This window comes from Peromyscus eremicus, chromosome 1 (assembly GCF_949786415.1).
Source record: "Peromyscus eremicus chromosome 1, PerEre_H2_v1, whole genome shotgun sequence".
Classification (NCBI taxonomy): domain Eukaryota; kingdom Metazoa; phylum Chordata; class Mammalia; order Rodentia; family Cricetidae; genus Peromyscus; species Peromyscus eremicus.
In genome coordinates, this window is record NC_081416.1 from 20,090,158 (window position 1) to 20,108,717 (window position 18,560).

An 18,560-nucleotide genomic window follows, 5' to 3' on the forward strand; every position below is an offset into this window, starting at 1 on the left:
GCTGTTTGTCCTTTCAAAGTGTCATCTTAGCTCTGCACCTGGGCCGCGAGTGGGCAGATCCGCCTCTGTACGCTGTCTCCAGGCTGTGCCTGCTCCATTCTCCCCTAGAATGGGCTCCTCGGTGGATGGCGAATCCCTTCCTGTTCTCGGAAGCCCGCTGTGGGTTCTCTGTCATGGTTGCTCTGTTTCCTCTGCTGTCACTAACATCCCCAGTTTGCCTGCTGTCAAATTATTTATGTCTCTTCATTCATTCAGCAAGTACTTACCGAGTGCTGTCATGAAACCACAGGCACCAAGGTAGACCTGCGGCGGCGGCACACAGGAACCCCGGGGGTGTGCTGACCTCAGGAGAGCGGAGCAGGGGGAGAGACCAGACCCCAAGCAAGGAGACCCCCCAAAGACCAGCACCAGGAAGGGGAAGATTAGAAAGAGGAGGAGGGGGGCGGCGGGTGGGAGGGGCCTGCTTTAGGGGGCTGCATTTTTTGTCTTTTTTATTAATCCTTTTAGTTTAGCGTAGAAAAAGTGAGTTTTATTGTGAGGTCTTCATACATGTATCATTATGCTTTGTTCTCAGTCACCTCCACACTGCCCATCCCCCTCATCATCCTTGCTGTCCCCTACCTCCCTTTCCAAATCATCCCTTTCTGCTTTCATGTCACAGATACTCTACTGCCTTTTCTTATTCACCTTTAGGCCTCTTCCTTCATAAGCCTCTTTCAACTTTTATGTCAGGTTTTGTGTATATGTGTGTCTTTTTGTGGGCATGCATGTGTGTGTGTGTGTGTGTGTGTGTGTGTGTGTGTAAACCTGGAGTCCACATATTCAAGAAAAATGAGCCAGGTGGTGGTGGTGCACGCCTTTAATCCCAGCACTTAGGAGGCAGAGGCCAGCCTGGTTTACAAAGTGAGTTCTAGGACAGCCAGGGCTACACAGAAAACCTGTCTTAAAAAACAAACAAACAAGAAAAAAAAAAAAAACATTTAACATTTGTTTTCCTGAACATGGCTTGTTTTGTGGACCACTTTATATGCACAGGTCATGAAAGGCTTCCTTAAAGGGTTAAGTTTCCAGGGGCCAGGGAGGCATCTGGAGAAGAGACACCAGCTAAAACAAAGATCTGGAATATAGGAAGAACTCGGTTCCCTTAAGGGACAAAAGGACTGTGGTGACCAGGGATCAGTAAGTCAAGGAGACAGTAAAACCCAACAAAGGCGAGATAAGGGCACAGTAAGCCAGAGCCTACATCCCTGGGCAGAAATTTGAACTTGACCCGAAGTACTGGTGAACCCTTGAGAAGTTAAGCAAGAGGGATGAGATCAACTTAATGTCTCCCTGTGGCCATATGATAGTGGTGGAAAGGGCTTTGGTCCCCCAGAACACCCATCGCTCTCCTTCTCCTAGACCATCCCTGAGCTGAGTCCAGGCAGCATGGAAGGGGATGGCTGTGCTACTTCTTGCCTGCATGAGAACATCTGAATTCAACTGTGCCTCCCCATCTTCTCAGAAGAACAGGGACTGTATGTGCGTCACCTTCTCTTGCTGCTGGAGGTGAATGCTTAGGGAACATGCAAGCGATAGCACCCTGAAGCTCCTGCCTCTCCTTCCCAGGTGTGGATGACCCTCACCAGCATGGGCGAGGTGTGGCCCTGGCGGACTTCAACCGTGACGGCAAAGTGGACATCATCTATGGCAACTGGAATGGCCCACACCGCCTCTATCTGCAGATGAGTGCTCACGGGAAGGTCCGATTTAGGGTAAGAACAGCCAGGTGCTGCACAGTGGTTAGGCAGACCATGACACGGAGACCTGCCTTGTGCCTCCTGCTAAGTCCTTGGGCCTTGGGCCTCTCCAGAGCCAAGGGTGGGGTCCCAAGGAAGGTGACCTGCAGGAGACAAAGACACCAGCCTCAGCCATGTGCAAGGCTCTCAGGCCCAGAGCAGAAAGCAAGTGGCCGCAGAGAAAGAGACGTCTCCAAGGCAGCCCGCAGGAACTCTGTCAGGGAAAGTCATTCTTTGGGACTCCCGGGACACCCCACCTGTAGCTGCTAACTGGGCTATCCAGCTGAGGGCCAGGGAGGAACGATGGGAGAGGAGAGAAGTTGAGGCCAGGGAGCTCCCAGGTTGTCCCTACACACACCGTGGTCCCCTCCCTGAGCCGTCCGCAGAATGTAATGACAAGTCTTCTCCCCGAGGGCTGCTGGGTGGCAGTGAAGAGCTTGAATTTGGGACTTTCTCAGCAGATGATAGAGTATGGATCTGAAGCCAGATTACTCTTGAAGTACTTAGGACTTGGTAAATAATAATAATATAATAATGATAAATGGGAAATGAAAGGTTATGGTATTCCCAGCTTTGTGAACACAGAGAATTATCCAAAATTCCCAAAGTCGGTGTGACTGTGAAGAGGCACCACCCGCAGGTGTCTCCCATCCCTGCTGAGACTCCAGGCCATCTGGAGAGGATTCTCACCTTGAACTCGGGACATTGAGCCTGGAGTTCTGAGTGAGTTCCTCCTTTATCTAGCATTCTAGCCCAGACTCACAGAAGAAACGATTTGCCCTCCCTGTCCCAGGATATTTGACAAAGTCTGGGAACATTCTGAATTGTCCTGACTAGGAAGGACAAAAGCCAGTGAGGTTGCTGCAGATGCCCCACATACACAGGACAGTCCCCACTATAAAGTATCGCCTTTCTACGTTATAGTATAAAGGCTCCAGATGTCCTGTGCTGAGGTTAGAGAACATGCTGGCCTTCTGAGGCCCCTGCACAGAGCTCACAGCACAATAACAATAATAACAAATGTCCCATTTATCACATGCCACCCACGTGCCAGGATCCCTGATAAGAGCTTTACATAGATTATCTCGAAGCCCAGGCATGCAGAGGGGCAACCCCACGGGGGCTGTGTAAGTTTCCATTTTTACAGGATCGATGGAGCAGTAATGAGTTAGAGATCCTCAGGTCTCCCTGTTCCCCCGGTCTGAAGACCCTGCTCAGCCCACCCTGACCAGCCAGCCAGGCTCTTAATCAACCTCATTACAGTGCTGATGAGGACTGCCACCCTCTCCTGACTCCAGGAGGAAGCATCTCTGCAGCTGAGCCAAGAAAGCTCCTTCCTGTGGTTCCAAAGCAGGCTGCAACAGGAGAGGAGGGCAGGGCCTGGTCCAAGGGCAGGGCCTGGTCCAAGGGCAGGGACTCCCAGAGAACCAGCTCAACGCGTCCCAGCTCTCTTCACCTAGGCAATGGGATTTGGACAGCGCTGAGTGTCTTCAAGGGACAACCTCCACACAATGGGAGTATTCTGCTCAGAAACAAAAGACCATCTGCACAGCCCTTCTTCCGTTTCAGAGGCAAATCCCACACCCAGGACCCTGTGCCAGACCCCCTCAAGACTGCCAGCACTTGCGGGGAGGGTTCCCGGCTTGGCTGTCTTGGGTCCAGACTTTCCCCATAAGTCCTGGGCAAGTATAAATGATAATGACACTCCTTCAAATCATATGTCTCAACTAAAATTCTAAGACTCCCAAGAAACAGGATAAGGAAGTAGGAGCAGTGAGAGACACAGCTAACGGATACGTCTGGCTTTGCATGGGGCTGGTGACAAAGAGGAGGCCACACAGATTGCCAGCAGTCTGTCTCCTGGCCACTCTGTGGCGTACACCTGACATACAGGCCTCACAGTGTGGGCTGCTGCTATCCCCACGGTGAGATCCAGCCCAAGGCTTGAGTGACCTCTCTAAGGTCAAGCCAGTGCTGGAGTCTGGATTCAAAAGCAGGTGGTTTCCAGTGCCTTCCTAGCTTCTGGTTCAGCACTTGAGAAGGAAAGGTGCATGGTCAGAATCTTCGATCTGTAGCTCTGGCTCTGGCCCCCATCTTTAGCAATCACTCTCTCTCTCTCTCTTCAAGACTCAGTTATCCCATCTGTAAAATGGAATGCTGACATCAGGCTGCTCAGGGGACTGGCAGGTGGGTTAAGTGTGATCTGGACCAGGAACCAGCTCAGAGCTCCCTGCATGAGCTGGTGTAAGCCGCAGCTGTGACTCTGACCTCCTTGTTCTGCAAGCAGTCTGAAGTTTATGCAGTCCCACAGGTCACCACTCCAGGTCATAGCAGAGGGGATATAACAGAGGTGCTGCAGTAGAGGAGTGTGGGTTCTTGCTCATTGTTACCCTCCTGTCTTCTGACCCTCAGCACTCTCTCCTCCAGGACATTGCCTCACCCAAGTTCTCCATGCCCTCTCCGGTCAGAACTGTCATTGTTGCTGACTTCGACAACGACCAGGAACTGGAAGTCTTCTTCAACAACATTGCCTACCGCAACTCTGCAGCCAATCGTCTCTTCCGGTACCATATTCAGGCCATGGGGGCTAGACTCCAAGGGTCAGAGAAGCTGTGCCAGAGGGAGGATGGTCCTTGATTAAGAGAGAGAGAGGGGGGAGGACAGAAACCAGGCAAGATCGAGGGAGAGCTCTGAGTTAGACATCTGTGGCTGGAAAATGAGTAGAGAGGACATGGTCCAGATAGGCCCATACCTCCATCCCCACGAGGCAGAACTCCCACAGCCACAGAAATGCTTCCAAAGTCAAGTCTGTTTGGGTAAACCTGGGCTAAGCAAAGAGGGTCTGGCTTGTTTACTAGAGACTTCTGAGCACCTATAACAGAACTACTGAGTATTTCTGCTTTCCAAAAAATGGACAGTGTTCAAATAGATTTGGCCACAGGACACGTCTTTCAGAAATGTTTCTCAAAAGGATGGATGCTCTGTAGAGCACTCTTGGGGAATGCTGGAAGAGATGATTAAGTATAGTTGGGCCTTTTCATTGGGACTGCCCCCCAGTAATGACAGGGAGACTTATTATTAATTATAAAAGTTGAGCCATAGCTTAGGCTTGTTACTAACTAGCTCTTACAACTTAAATTAGCCCATTTTTATTAATCTATGTATTGCCACATGGCTCATGGCTTTACCTGTCCTCCAGCATGTCTTGCTCCCTCTGTGTCTCCTGGCAACCCCACCTTTCTTCTTCCCAGCGTTCTCTCTGCCCTGAAAACCCTGCCTAGATACTGGCCATTCAGTTTTTTATTAAGCTAATCCGAGTGACACAACTTCACAGTGTACAAAAAGATTATTCCACAACAGTTAAGGAAGAGAATGGAGAGGAAATCTTGGAGTCCTCAAGCACCTGAGCATCACATCTAAGGAGAAAGGGTCAAATTTCTAAGGTGATACATCTCCTGGGGACTGGAGGAATCTTCCAAGGGCTTGTGTTGAGTCTTAGGGCCCACTTCAGATGTCCAGGTCAAATCTCAAGGGTTGAGGCCCAGGATTTTGTAGGCCTAGCAAGAGCAGCATGCACACGGCCATTCTTACCACACAGACATTTGAAAAGCAGTGCAGGAACAAACCTCACACGGTCTGGGATGTCACTAAGACATGTTGGGTTGGGAGAGCAGGTGGAGCAAAGGTCTTGGAGCCAGGAAATAGGTCAGGTCACCTGCTTGGCCCTCCAAGTCCCTATTCCCTCTCTCAGGGGGGGCTCAGCTATTAATAAAAGGCGCAAGCTGTGACTAAGCATGTTTTAAAATATAATTATTAACCAAGCATCAATCCTGACTGGATGTAATCACCCCCTGAAGGCACCAGATTTACTAATTAGGTGCCTTGCAAAAAGCTTATTCACAACTTCTAGATTAATTGCAGAAGATCAATTGCTCGTTAACAGAGATGCTGCCTTCCTTCTCCAGCTAATAAAGTGTCACTTGCCAGGGCCCTGAGCAGCGACTTGTCTAGGGCTCTGGTTCTGTGGCCCAAGAACCCAGGTACCTTTCTGCCTATCTACCTTCCTGGCCTGGCCCAACCCCCCACCTTCCCATGCTGCCCAAGAGAGGCTGGCCCTGGTCTGGCAGTGGACAGTCACCACATGGTCACCCCCTGGAGCAGTGTTAGCTTCCACTCAGGGGCAACAGAAGCCACTGTCTAGGTACAGCTGGGCCTCAAGTCCCGGAGGCAGATGGCTGGGTCCTGAGCACACAGCTTAGGGGCTGCAGCTGGGACTGCTGCTCAGTTGGCAGCTTGGAAGTTTAACCCTCACTTGTCCTGTACTATACCAGTTTGTTACCATCACTGAAGGGACCCGTTCCTGGAGCCCTGTCTCTCCTGCCACATGCTCAAGCACTGGGGACCCAAAGCCTCATGGTCCTTTAATGATGCTTCAGGCAGTGTTTCACCCAAACCAGATCCTTGCCCCAGAGATAGGAGCCTGTGGTGACCATGCAAGAAAGGACTCTCCTAGGGCATGGATTGCCTCCTGCTTGTGCATCTAAATACATCTGGTCTGTTCTCAAGTCTCCCTGCACTACTTTTTGGTCTTGTGGGGCTTTCTGAGCCCACTACAGCCCTCGCTTAGTCTCTAGTCCAGCATGGCAACCTGCTGAAATGCCAGTCTGACCATTCTCCTATTCCCTTTACCACCCTGTGCCTCTGCCCAGCTACCGCAAAACCTGTAGCACACAAATGGTCAAAAGGACAGTGTGAGCCTACAAGCTGAAGAGTCACACCGCTAACAGATGTGCATATGCCCATGTGTGTACTTGCACACAACACCCTTCCCAGGCACGCTGTGTGCCACCCACATGTGCACATGTATGTGCTCAACCTGAATGCCCTAAGTGAATGGAGGATGCATCATAGGCATCTGTACAACCCTGCAGTGCCTGAACATCTGCTGCGGCCTACATCCAGCTCTTGGGACACAGAGTGTGACTTGAGGAGACAGTTTGGTAGGGAGAGGAGTCTAAGTTCCTCCTGCCTCAGGCTCCTCCCAAGCTCCTCACCCAGCCAGGGCAGAGGATCCACAGCTACAGAATTCAACAAGTGAGAGAAGCTAGAGAAGAGAGCTCACACCACCATCGGCTACACACTGCTCACTTCATACAGAGACAGCAAGACATGGGGAGAGCCTCAGAAGTGCTCAGGGACAAGACTGAGTATTCCAACCCAAAGGGACCCTTCCTATTTGCCCCTGGAATGCACTCCAACACCCCACAGACATGTGCTTGGAGCTTGCTTGGGAGCTAGGCCCTGTGTTCAATCCCATGGGAGAAGATGTCCCAGCCTACAGCAAGCTCACAGACCAGCTTGAGAGATAAGATGCAGCATGCAGAGTTAACATGGGCAGAAAGTGATAAAGGCCAGGAGAGCAGGAAAGACAGAGGCAGCGGGATGGCTTCTAGCAGCACAGTCACTGGAGGGCGAGTGGGCTGAAGAGAGAGCACCCGCATGAGGTTGAACCCTCAGCCACATCCAGAGCTATGGAACCAGCACCCTTTGGAGGAGCATGAAGGTCAGCTGAAGGAGCTGTGCCTCTGCCCCTTCTCCATCCATCACCTGCCCCTCCCCAGGCTGTCTATAATTCATCTATTAGAGAAGGAAAAATCAATGTTTACCAACATAAATTAAAACGCAAGAAGGGAACTGCCATAGTGAAGGCAGAGTCTGTGAGCAGAGAGAAATTCCATGGGCATCCAGAGCACAGTGTAGGGGTCTCAAGGGATAGAAAAAGTGACTGGCCAGTAGGCCCAGGGAGCCCACAAGGGCCCTGTTGGAACAAGTCTGTCTTTTCTACAGTGTTATCCGCAGGGAGCATGGGGACCCCCTCATCGAGGAGCTCAATCCTGGTGACGCTCTAGAGCCTGAGGGCCGAGGTACAGGTAAGGCACCTGGAGGCTTCAGCGCCTCCACCAAGCTCTGCACAGTCCACACCCTTGGAGGAGCAAGATGTCAGGCAGCCAATCTTGACACTGTTGTCCTAAACCCAAGGGTAGGACGAGAATGGAGGAGAGCCGTGAACCCAAAGGCAGGAGGCAGGGAAGGAGACCACCTCTCCTCCCATCCCCAGGGCTGCTAAGGGAGGAGCAGGATTGGTGGGAAGCAACTGTTTCTCTGGCCATGCCTTGCTGTGTAGAGATGGGAAGGTTGAGGGATGTGCCCCCTCTGTTTTCTGACCCTTCCCCTCCTGGCAATCAGCTCAGTGTCAGGCAAAGAGCACTTGACTGGGAGCCCTAGGACCCAGGTCTGTAGTTACCTTATTTTCTGGGTTTTGTTTTCCACAAAATGAGAGTATCTGCCTTTCTCACCTCTGGGTTGTAAAGAGTACCAGAAAGAGACCATGCCTGTGCAAACACTGGAGAAGTTGAAAAACAAAAACAATGTAAATAATGAAGTATATCATTCAAACCACAAGAAGAGCAAGGTAATAACTTGCACCCATCCCGTCCATGAAGATTCAGGGAAAGGAAGAGAAGCCTGTCTGTGAATTCCTGTCTTGAGCTGGATGATGGACAGGAGGGAGATGGGCCTGCAGCCCTGTTCCTGCCCCAACACTCTTCTCTCCCTTTGCCTTTCACACTCATGGCCACTGTCGCCACACCAGGGAGCCCCTCCTCCCCCTTGGTCTAGCGGCTGATGGCTAGAGGTGAAATCTGTGTTGTTTGTAGGGGGCGTGGTGACCGACTTCGACGGAGATGGCATGCTGGACCTCATCTTGTCACACGGAGAGTCCATGGCTCAGCCACTGTCTGTCTTCCGGGGAAATCAGGTGTGCACCCATCTCGGGGCCCTTAGCTCCCGGCCTGGTGTGCTCTCAGGGACCCATGAAGGCACAGGAACCTGGGCTTGCTAGCCAGCATGATGGGAAGTGAAAAGCCTCGGACCCAGAAGCCCTTAAGTTCCCAGCCAGAAGAACCGTTTCCAGGAGACTCCCTTGCTCAGCTCTCTGCCTTCCGCCTCAGGCTTGCCCCACAGTCATTTGGCTTGCCCCTCCTTCCTGCGATCTTTGCCCATATTCCTCCCCCTTTTCTCTTCTGCACCTCCTCTCCTCCTCCCTCCCTCCCCTCCCTCCCTCCCTCCCCTCCCTCCCTCCCTCCCTCCCTCCCTCCCTCCCAGCATTCCTGCCTCCCTGCTCTATGCCAGCCTGGCTGATGCCTGCCACCTTCCTCCCCCACAGGGCTTCAGCAACAACTGGTTGCGTGTGGTGCCTCGCACCCGGTTCGGGGCCTTCGCCAGGGGCGCCAAGGTTGTACTCTACACCAAGAAGAGTGGGGCGCACCTACGGATCATTGATGGGGGCTCCGGCTACCTATGTGAGATGGAGCCTGTGGCACATTTTGGCCTGGGTGAGTTGGGACCCATGGGGACAGTAGTAGATTCTGCAACTAAATCTTGCAATGTGCCCTGTGAGTCAACTTCACTATGGCATCACAAGGGATGCCCACTGTAAAGGCAACCACTTATGTTTTTTAGTGAGTCTGTGCTCAAAAGAAAGGAATGGCGGGGAGGGGTGTAGTTAGAGTTTTCCTGCCTGGCCCACAATCAGGACAAATCTCTCTCACCTACCAGTCCCACAGCCACTCAGACCCAACCAAGTAAACACAGAGACTTATATTGCTTACAAACTGTATGGCCGTACCAGGCTTCTTGCTAACTGTTTTTACAGCTTAAATTAATCCATTTCTATTCATCTATACCTTGCCACGTGGCTCGTGGCTTACCGGTATCTTCACATGCTGTTTGTCATGGTGGCGTCTGGCAGTGTCTCTGACTCAGCCTTCCACTTCCCAGCTTTATTCTCCTCCTTGTCCCGCCTATACTTCCTCCTGCCTGACTACTGGCCAATCAGTGTTTTATTTATTGACCAATCAGAGCAACACATTTGCCATACAGAACATCCCACAGCAGGGGAAGGTTGCCCCTTACCTGCAGGAGCCCCCACCCCAGGGCCTCTGTGGACTTAGCTCACCTTGGAGTCAGAGTACTTAATTCTCCATCTGCCCAGGCCATAGGCTTGTTCACATGCTGATCTCCACTGACTATGTCCAGAGCAGCTGCTCCCTGACCTCTCAGGAGCTAGTTCAGTATTTAAGATGCTGATGACTTCCTTGGATGGAAGGCTTGGAGCCCTGAGTTTTTAATGGGCACAAAGTCACCCCAAGGGGTGAAGGCTGGATCTTGGTGGAGGATGGGATTCTAAAAAACCCTGCCCTTTTATATGTCTAAAAGCAGCAATCTGCACACATCACGGAAGCAGATCAACAGCATGCCCTTGGTGCTGCTGAGCTATTGCTGCTCAGCTTTTAGAATGCCCCAAAATTATGCTGCTAGGGGCTGGGCAGCTTCCAGACACGAGAGAAGCTGGCTTTCTCACTGCTGTGGGCCATTAGCTCCCATTCTGAAAATGGCTTGGTAGGTCATAGTTTTAGTTCTGTATTTATTATTAGTGTGTGTGTGGGGGGGGGGGGGGGTATTTGTGCATGGGGTGGTCAGGGGACAATGTTTGTGGAGTTGTCTCCTCCACCTTTATGTGGCTTCCAGGGATTGAACGAAGGTCACCAGGCTTGCTTGGCAAGTGCCTCTACCTGCTGAGCCATCTCACTGGCCTGCCTGTTTGGTAGATTATTTTAAAAAAGAAAAACTATGCTGAGTGGTGGTGGTACACGCCTTTAATCCCAGCACTCGGGAGGCAAAGCCAAGAGGATCTCTCTGAGTTGGAGGCCAGCCTGGTCTACAGAGAGAGTTCCAAGATAGCCAGGACTACACAGAGAAACCCTGACGAGAGAGAGAGAGAGAGAGAGAGAGAGAGAGAGAGAGAGAGAGAGAGAGAGAGAGAGAGAGAGAGAAACTATTAGGTATGCTCCAGCTGTTACAGGTGCTCCTTGATCCATCCTGGGCTTCCATGCCATCGGAAGTTAAAAGATCTTGCATTGGGAAGGCATTGCATTATTAAGCATATCAAGGACACATCCTCAGATAGCAGCGTGGTATACTGCAGAGTGTCGGCTGTTCCCTTCCTGACTATCCACCACTGCCCAGTGTCAGAACAGAGGACCATAATGTCTGTTACTGGATGGGGTGGTGTGGGATTGGGGGGGTAGCAGCCCATTCAAGGTCCTAGGTTCAGTTTCTACTTGAATGTCTCTTGTTTTTCACATCATAATGAAGTCAAAAAATTACAAATGCCATCATCAGAAGTTGGGGGGGCAGTCTCTAATATCCCTAACTATGCATCTCAGAAAAATGAAAAAATAGACACACAAAGATCTCTGCACTGTTATTCATAATAGTGTTATGTTTGAGAGCTAAAAACCAGAAACAATGGCCCAGTGGTGGTGCATGCCTTTAATCCCGGCACTCAGGAAGCAGAGGCAGGTGGATCTCTGAGTCTGTGACCATCCTGGTCTACACAGTGAGTTTCAGGACAGCCAGGGCTACACAGAGAAACCCTGTATCAAAACAAAACAAAAACAGAAACAATGCAAGTGTCCTTTGGTAGGTTAATGTTTCAACTCACTGTGGTACATTGATGCTGTAGAATGTGGTTTGGCAAGAAGAGGTGTTTGGTGAGTAAAGAAGTCTCATCGCCAAAGTCACCTTCCCCAAATGACAAAGTCATAGAGCTGAAGACGGGCAGTTCCAGGGTAGAGGTAGTGAAGGGCAGGTAAACCATAAGAGGCATCTCCACAGTGATGGGCGATGAGTGTCTCAGTGGTAGTGGCTACATGAATCTAATGTGTGATTCATGACGTAGAACTGTCCACACACCTGTTCCCATGGCAACGCCCTGATTGCAGTGTGGTACAATCATGAAGCAAGCCATAACCACTGGGACAACTGTCTACATGAACCCTTCTGCATTATCTTCACAACCTGCTGTGTCTCCAGTTATGTCCAAATAAACTGTTTTTAAAAATGTGGAGGTTAGAGGGAGATGTGAAAATTTTTCAGGGAGTATGCAGGGATTACAATTAATGGGGAAAAGACTGAGGAGAACCGAGGAAGAGGTAGGCCAGGAGTTAAAGCATTTCAGTCAAAGATTCCCCGGCTCTAACCAGATGCTCTCCGTGTGTTAGCACCTCATGAGGTGATATGATTTTAATATAAAAAGATTAGACAATATGTTCTCTAATCGATAAGTATATAGCCACATTAATATTAAGCACACATCATATGTGCACAGAAAAAAAAAGGAAAGACAAAGAGCATAAGCAGTTCCATCTGAGGGGCTAGATTACTACAGGGACTGCCGCTTGTTCTGGACACAGTGCTGGGCACTCAGTACTCACAAGCTGATCCTCGTGAGTACCCTCAGATGGGCGTTATTATCTCCATCTTGGAAACGAGGAAGCTATGGATCCAAATGTTAAAGGAAGCCTGCCGGTGAGCTCATGATTCTCAAAATGGCAGAGCTGGGATTCAAACTCAGGCCTGCCTGAAAATGTGGTTTGTATTTTCTACCATATGTTCTAGTATATGTGTGCGCATTCTGGTTTTTATAGGGAACACATAATATTTATGTAGTCTGAGAAAGAAGCAATAAATAGTTAGGGGACCCAAGGCCTAGTTATATGAGCGTGTTCCCTGGCTATCGCGCTTGGATGGGTTAGCCTGAGCCTGGGGCATCTGTCACTCCGAGGGCAGCCATTTGCTATGCTGGCCCTAAAGGTACACGCTGACTTTTAAACATGGAGTCCTCTCTTTTGCAGACCAGCAGTAGCTGACTCCTACAGCATGCTTCAAGTGTGCAGGGCTTTGCCCAAATTCTTCATCAGTTCTCCTGGGAACTTGATGAATTATGAACCGTAGTCCATACTTTACAGGCCAGAAAACTGAGGTTACACTTAAGCACACTAAACCCAGTTCACAGCTCCAGAGGGTGGGGAGGGGCTGGCTTTGGACCCCTCCCTAGAAACAGAGTTGCTGGGCTTGGTGACCCCACCTCCCACGGCTTCTCTGCCTCTCTCTTCCCAGTGTGCACATCCCCTCAGCTTATGGGTATCCCAGAAGGCCATGCAAGCACCAAGGTGGCTGCTGTGGTTTCGAAGGTGAAATGTTTATCAAGCTAGATGTCAGCCCTGTTCCACGGGCCAGAAAAGGAAATTGAGGCTCCCAGAATAGAGCTGGGCTGGGGCTGTCTGGCCCCACATCCTGTGGACTGTCTCTGCTACTTTGTGTATTAGGAGCCTCCCTGGGTCTTTTCCAGGATCTGTCTCCACCAGGAGAAGAGCCTGCTTCCTCAACTAGGCAGCTCACAGGATCATTTGATGAGATCCAGCGTGCTTGGGAGCCAACTTCCGCCCATGCTGTACACACTGCACCAGGCCAGGGGCCCCTCCTGATACCAGCCCTCAATACTGGGCCAAAAAATGGGATTTGCTGTTGGTTTGAACCAAATGGCTGCAAGGGTCCCCCACCCTAGCCCGATCAGGCTCCTCTTTTGTAGGGCCCCCTTCCCAGAAGGACAGTGGAAGGACACATACTCTCAGGAGCAGACCCCCCACCCTAGCCCGATCAGGCTCCTTTTTTGTAGGGCCCCCTTCCCTGAAGGACAGTGGAAGGACACATACTCTCAGGAGCAGACCCTTGCTAATTACCGGAGGCTGACAGTGACCCTCAGGCATCAGAGCAGCTCCGGGGACCAGACCAGAAGCCTAAACAGTGAGGCAGGCCAGCTCCATCCCTGCCTCTTCAGGGCCCCTTAGGATTCCAACAGGTTCTTTATGGACTGAGCATAGTTGTCCTTCCTGACTGACAGGGAAGCCAGCCACAGGACAGAGCAGGCAGGGAGACAGTGGGGGAACCAGGTGTTGGGAATGACTGGGGGGAAAGAGCAAAGGAAGAGAAACAGGGCGGAAGCAGAAGGCAGGAGAGGCAGAGACATGGGGGAAGAGACAGCAAGACATGCTGCCAGTCTGCTGGACAAACCCAGGAAGTCTCAGGCAGGGCTGTCCCGGATGCATCCTGCACTGATGCATGTCCTGGATGCATCCTGCGCTGCTGTGGAGCCTTGAGAGAATAAAGCATGTGAAATCATCCATGCCCTGGACAGCTTTACCAAGTGAGAAGACTGGAAGAAGGACTAGCAAGATAGCGGGAACTTATGCCGGGCGGTGGTGGTGCACGCCTTTAATCCCAGCACTCGGGAGGCAGAGCCAGGCGGATCTCTGTGAGTTCGAGGCCAGCCTGGGCTACCAAGTGAGTTCCAGGAAAGGCACAAAGCTACACAGAGAAACCCTGTCTCAAAAAACAAAACAAAACAAAACAAAAAAAAAAAAAAAAAAAAAAAAAAAGATAGCGGGAACTTAGAAGTCAGGGGCTGAGAGCATGCCAGAGGCCAGGCTAGCTTGAACCAAGGCCCAGGGGTAGGAGTATCCTGTTGGAGGGATAGGAGCAGAGCTTGGAAAGTGGGGGCTGGGCCAAGCTCCCCACAGTCTCCAGGGGAGGCTGGATGTGGCATGGTGGACAGAGGGGGTATCCTGGCAGGTCCAGGAAAGCCAGAGCCAGCGCTGAGGTGAGATGATGTGTGCATGCAGGGGCAGCAGCCCCACAGCACTTGTTCTTAGAGTCCTCTTAAAACATTTCTCTTGATTGTGAGAACAATGTGTATTGATTACAGGAAAATGAGACAATACAACAAATCATAAAAAGAAGTAAAAATCACCCACAATCCTCATCACAGTGCTTAGAATGTTAAGTAAAAAAACACAAACATTCCCCTCATTCACTCCAGCACGGTTTGGTTCAATTCAGTTCATGTCCACTGAACACCTACGAGCTACCCAACAGTGTCTGGATCAAGGGCCTGGCCTTGAGCACCCCCGTATTCTAGTGGTAAGAGAAGCAGGGAATACATGATGAACAGAATAAGTAGGTGAAATAGACCATGTTAAGATTGTATTAGGTGCCACAAAGAAAGAAAATGCCAAGCAGGGAGAGGGGTTAGGAGTAGAGAGGAAAAGGGACAAGCAGCAATTTTCAAATATGAGGCCAAGCTTCTAATAAGCCTTTATCCCACGCAATACACACAGGGCACATTTACAGATGCACATACTACTTAGCTTTGTTGTTTGTTTTTAAAGGACGAAACAAAAATGATGGCATTTCCTCTCCTGAACAATAAATGCCTGGCCATCCCTCCAAGTCTATGCACATCTCTTTTATTTTCCTCTAGCGCCGCAGAGTATTTCACTGTGTGGCGGCATTCATAATTTATTTACCAAGTCCCCTGTTGATGGACAGCCAGATTGTTTCCAGTTCTGTGCCGTTGGAGGTGGTAAGGGGGCTGTCTAGATCACATATTCAAGAAAGGCCTGCCCTGGGGTTCTGCGTGGCTGAGAGGCAGAGTAGGGGGTGAGGCTGTGTCCAGGGGCCAGATCTGGAGGGGAGAGGGCTGCAAGAAGCCCTCCTGGCGTATGGTTCCAGCCTAACCTAAGCAACTCTGCTCCCTGGAGGTCCTCTCTCCATGAATCACTCCCCACCGCTTCCTCCTGATGTTGCCGCAAGGTGTGGTGAGCTGGTGTTGGTGTGTGAACACAGAGGTGAGTACACACGTATGCATACAACATCGGCCCTTCAGGGCCCCACAGGATGCAGCAGACTCCCGACTGTACTTGCTGAGGCACACCCGCCTGCAAGTTGTCTCTCCGAACGCTCCAATAAGGACAGACGACTCAGACCCTTACATGTATTCTCACCTCCCTCCCTAGAAAACCGAGCTGTGCTGCACCAGGCAGTAAAGTTCTCAGGGACCTTTGCTAGCCTTGTTCTGCAGGGGCCCCCTGAGGACCTACTCCACTATGTAGGGCATTATGGGTCTTGTTCCTCCTCGGAAGACCCTGCCCTCACTCCGGGGAATCCTAACCACGTTCTGCAGTTCCTGCACAGCTGCCCTGGCTTGTCCCAACCCCTCCTGGGTGCAGACCACCTGCTGGCTTCATAAATAAACCTTTCTGTTTATGGTGTTGAATACTGCTCACCCAGCCCCCACAGGGCTGCCTCTGCATTTCCTGAGTGCCAGTAGGTTGAACCAGTGTACAGCCAAGCCCAGCAAATAAAAACAGGTACCGCTAGCCCACTCGGTCCCCGAGTGCCCCCACTGTGGTCAGCCACTCGAGCTCTCCCAACTCCGCGCATTGATACCATCCCACCCCCACCCCCACACCCCTTCCTTCAGTTAATTGTTAGTGAGTGACTCAGAGCTGCCCCCAAACCGGCTGGTGCTCATTTAGGGAAGGAAAAGTTAGTGCCCCACATAAAAATGGCTTTATTAAAGTGCAAAAATATTCCACCAAATGTATTCCCACCATCTGTTTTGCTTGTAATTCTGAAAAGCACAATGCCATGTGGTTCCCTGGCCTTTGTCCTTTCAAAGCTGCTAGAGGCAACTCCCCGCTGTTCCTGACCTGTGTCTCTGCTGGGTAATGGCCCCGCCTAGGCAGACCTCTCCCTGCACATAGGCCGGCCGTGTGGCCGCCTCACCTCAGAGGCTGAGAGACAGGCCCTGCAGTTGTACAGCTTTGGGAACACCGGAGATGCCTGGCTGGCAGCCTAGAGCGGAGGAATCTATCCTCCTGTCCAAGGACCCGAGCCTGGGTTCCAGCGCTAGCTCAGATGTAACCCCAAGTCCCTTCCGACCTTGCCAGGCCTCAGTGTTTAAATCCAGAAAATGGGCACAAAATGCCCACCTTGCAGGTGCAAAGGCTCCAAAGCTCTTCCCTAGCTCCTGCCTCCCTACCCCCCATCTAGTAACATCCTTCCGCTCTGCTTCCCCCAACTTTGAACTTCTGCATCTTCAAACACAACTTGCCTTTCACACGTCTCCTTACCAAACTTGCCCCCCTACTTTGAATGCTTTTTTTCCTCTGCCTCAAAAATCATTCTTCCTGTACAACCCAGTGGAACGGGCCACCGTCCTCGCTGAGGGGCACCAGTCTCCTCACGACCCCTCCCTCACTCTTTATGGCATCACCTTGTTCATTAGTCCCACAGCAGTCGGCTCTCTCCAGCTTGCTTGGGTCCTATTTGTTCAATGCTGAATCCTAGATCCCTGTCCAGCATCTGGTGCAGGATGGTCATTGAGTAAGGGAAGGGTAGTGTACTAAGGTTGAAGCAGACAGGCTCTGGGGTCACACAGGCCTTGGGTGAGTGACTGGGCGATTTCCCTGGCCTCTCCGGGTCTCAGTGTTCTCTAAGATGAAGATTATATAGACAACACCTTCCACATGAAGGTGTGAAGAGCTGATGTGTTCACACCATGAAGCATTTGGTCTGGTCTGGGCATGCTGTCTTCAGTGTTACTAACAACCTGTCTAAGCGTGCTGAGAGTAATAGGTCATCCATGGGGCAGTATTCTTACTCCAGGGGGAAAGGTTGTGCTTCCCTGGACAGTGGGGCTTTGAGCCTGCACCCCCAAGTTTCAGACAAAGAAACTAAGGCCCAGAAAGGATGGCTTACTCATCTAACCAGCCCCTCCCTGGTATTCAGGGAGAGAGAACCTGATCTAGAGCCACACGCCCCAGTGCGGGCTGCAAATTTGTGTTTATGAATATTCCTCAACTCCTTGAGTTATTTGTGGCTTCAGTCAGGCTGTAAAATGTATTCATGGAGCCGTTCTGTTGGCCTAGGTGAGAAACGCTTGCTTTTGTCTCCTTTTTTTAATGGAAAATGTTTGCTTTTCGCGTGTGTCACTTAATTTGGGCACTGCACGCCCTAAAAACACCAAATTCATGAGCTCACGATTCTGCTTCAAAACAGAAAATCTATACTTGGCCCCCTTCGGTCTCTCTCCCACCCCCTGCTCTAGGAGTTGGGGGTGGGGGATAGCAGTCAGGCCGGCTGAGAAGCCACCTCTGACTAGACAAAGGCTGGGGCCAACCAAGCCAGGGGATCTATGGGAGGAGCAGGGCTGTGGGCACAAGTCCTGTCCTCTGAGCCCCTCCGGTGACTGTCCTGGCACCCTTCCTCGGGTGTGCTGAGCGCTGCCGGCTTTCCCTTATGACCTGAGAAAGGCCCGCAGGTGAGGGCCATCAACACTCCCCTCCCCCCTGCGCCCCGTGTCATCACCATTAGCCAGATCTTGCTATAGGTTAACCTGCTTCCTTAGGCAGGAGCTGGGCACACCTTGGCAGCCCCTGAACACCTGACCAACCTTCCCAACTCACTTTTTGCCATTGATATAGCATGCTGCTCTAGGGGTGTGCATGATGGATTCACGAGGGCCGTTGTCTGAGCTTTGTGGGTATCGTTTGTAAACATCTCGGATCTGCAGGGTGGCCTTTCTCTCCCCCTATCTTTCCTGGGCCTTTGTTTACAGCGCAGCTCCAGTGCCTCCTCCCCAGGAGTGTGTCCCTGACCACGGAACAGGACCTTGGCCAGCACCCAGGTCTTTACCCCAGTGTCTGCCTTTTCTTCTCATCACATGGCTTATCAATATCTGACACGATTTATTTGTTCGTCTGTTGGCCTGCCTCCCAAATGGAGAGGGAAACCCATGAGGGGACATTCCCAGTGACAAAATAGAGCTTGGCTCCCAGCACAGCTCCATAAATAGAAATATCAGAGGCATGCTCAGAAGGTCACAGCGAGTTGGCTGCAGAGCTTGGACTTTGCCCCAGGACTCCCAGCCACCTGCTCCCCATCATGTCCTTTCAGCATATCAAGCAAGTGACAGAGCCAGGATTTGAACCCCTGGCTCTGAAGTCAGCCTGCTTACCATCAAGCCGTACAGCTCCC

At 51.3% G+C, this 18,560-nt stretch overlaps 1 protein-coding gene across 3 annotated transcripts in view; it reads left to right on the forward strand.

Moving 5' to 3' along the window:
• Crtac1 (cartilage acidic protein 1) overlaps nucleotides 1–18,560 on the forward strand; it is a 142,509-nt gene that overhangs the window by 119,257 nt on the left and 4,692 nt on the right. For all 3 annotated transcript variants that reach the window (XM_059257894.1, XM_059257901.1, XM_059257910.1), the window contains exons 7-11: nucleotides 1,609–1,754; nucleotides 4,206–4,342; nucleotides 7,626–7,708; nucleotides 8,495–8,595; nucleotides 9,004–9,172. In XM_059257894.1, the coding sequence (XP_059113877.1) occupies nucleotides 1,609–1,754; nucleotides 4,206–4,342; nucleotides 7,626–7,708; nucleotides 8,495–8,595; nucleotides 9,004–9,172 (636 nt within the window). The remainder of the gene's footprint in view (nucleotides 1–1,608; nucleotides 1,755–4,205; nucleotides 4,343–7,625; nucleotides 7,709–8,494; nucleotides 8,596–9,003; nucleotides 9,173–18,560) is intronic.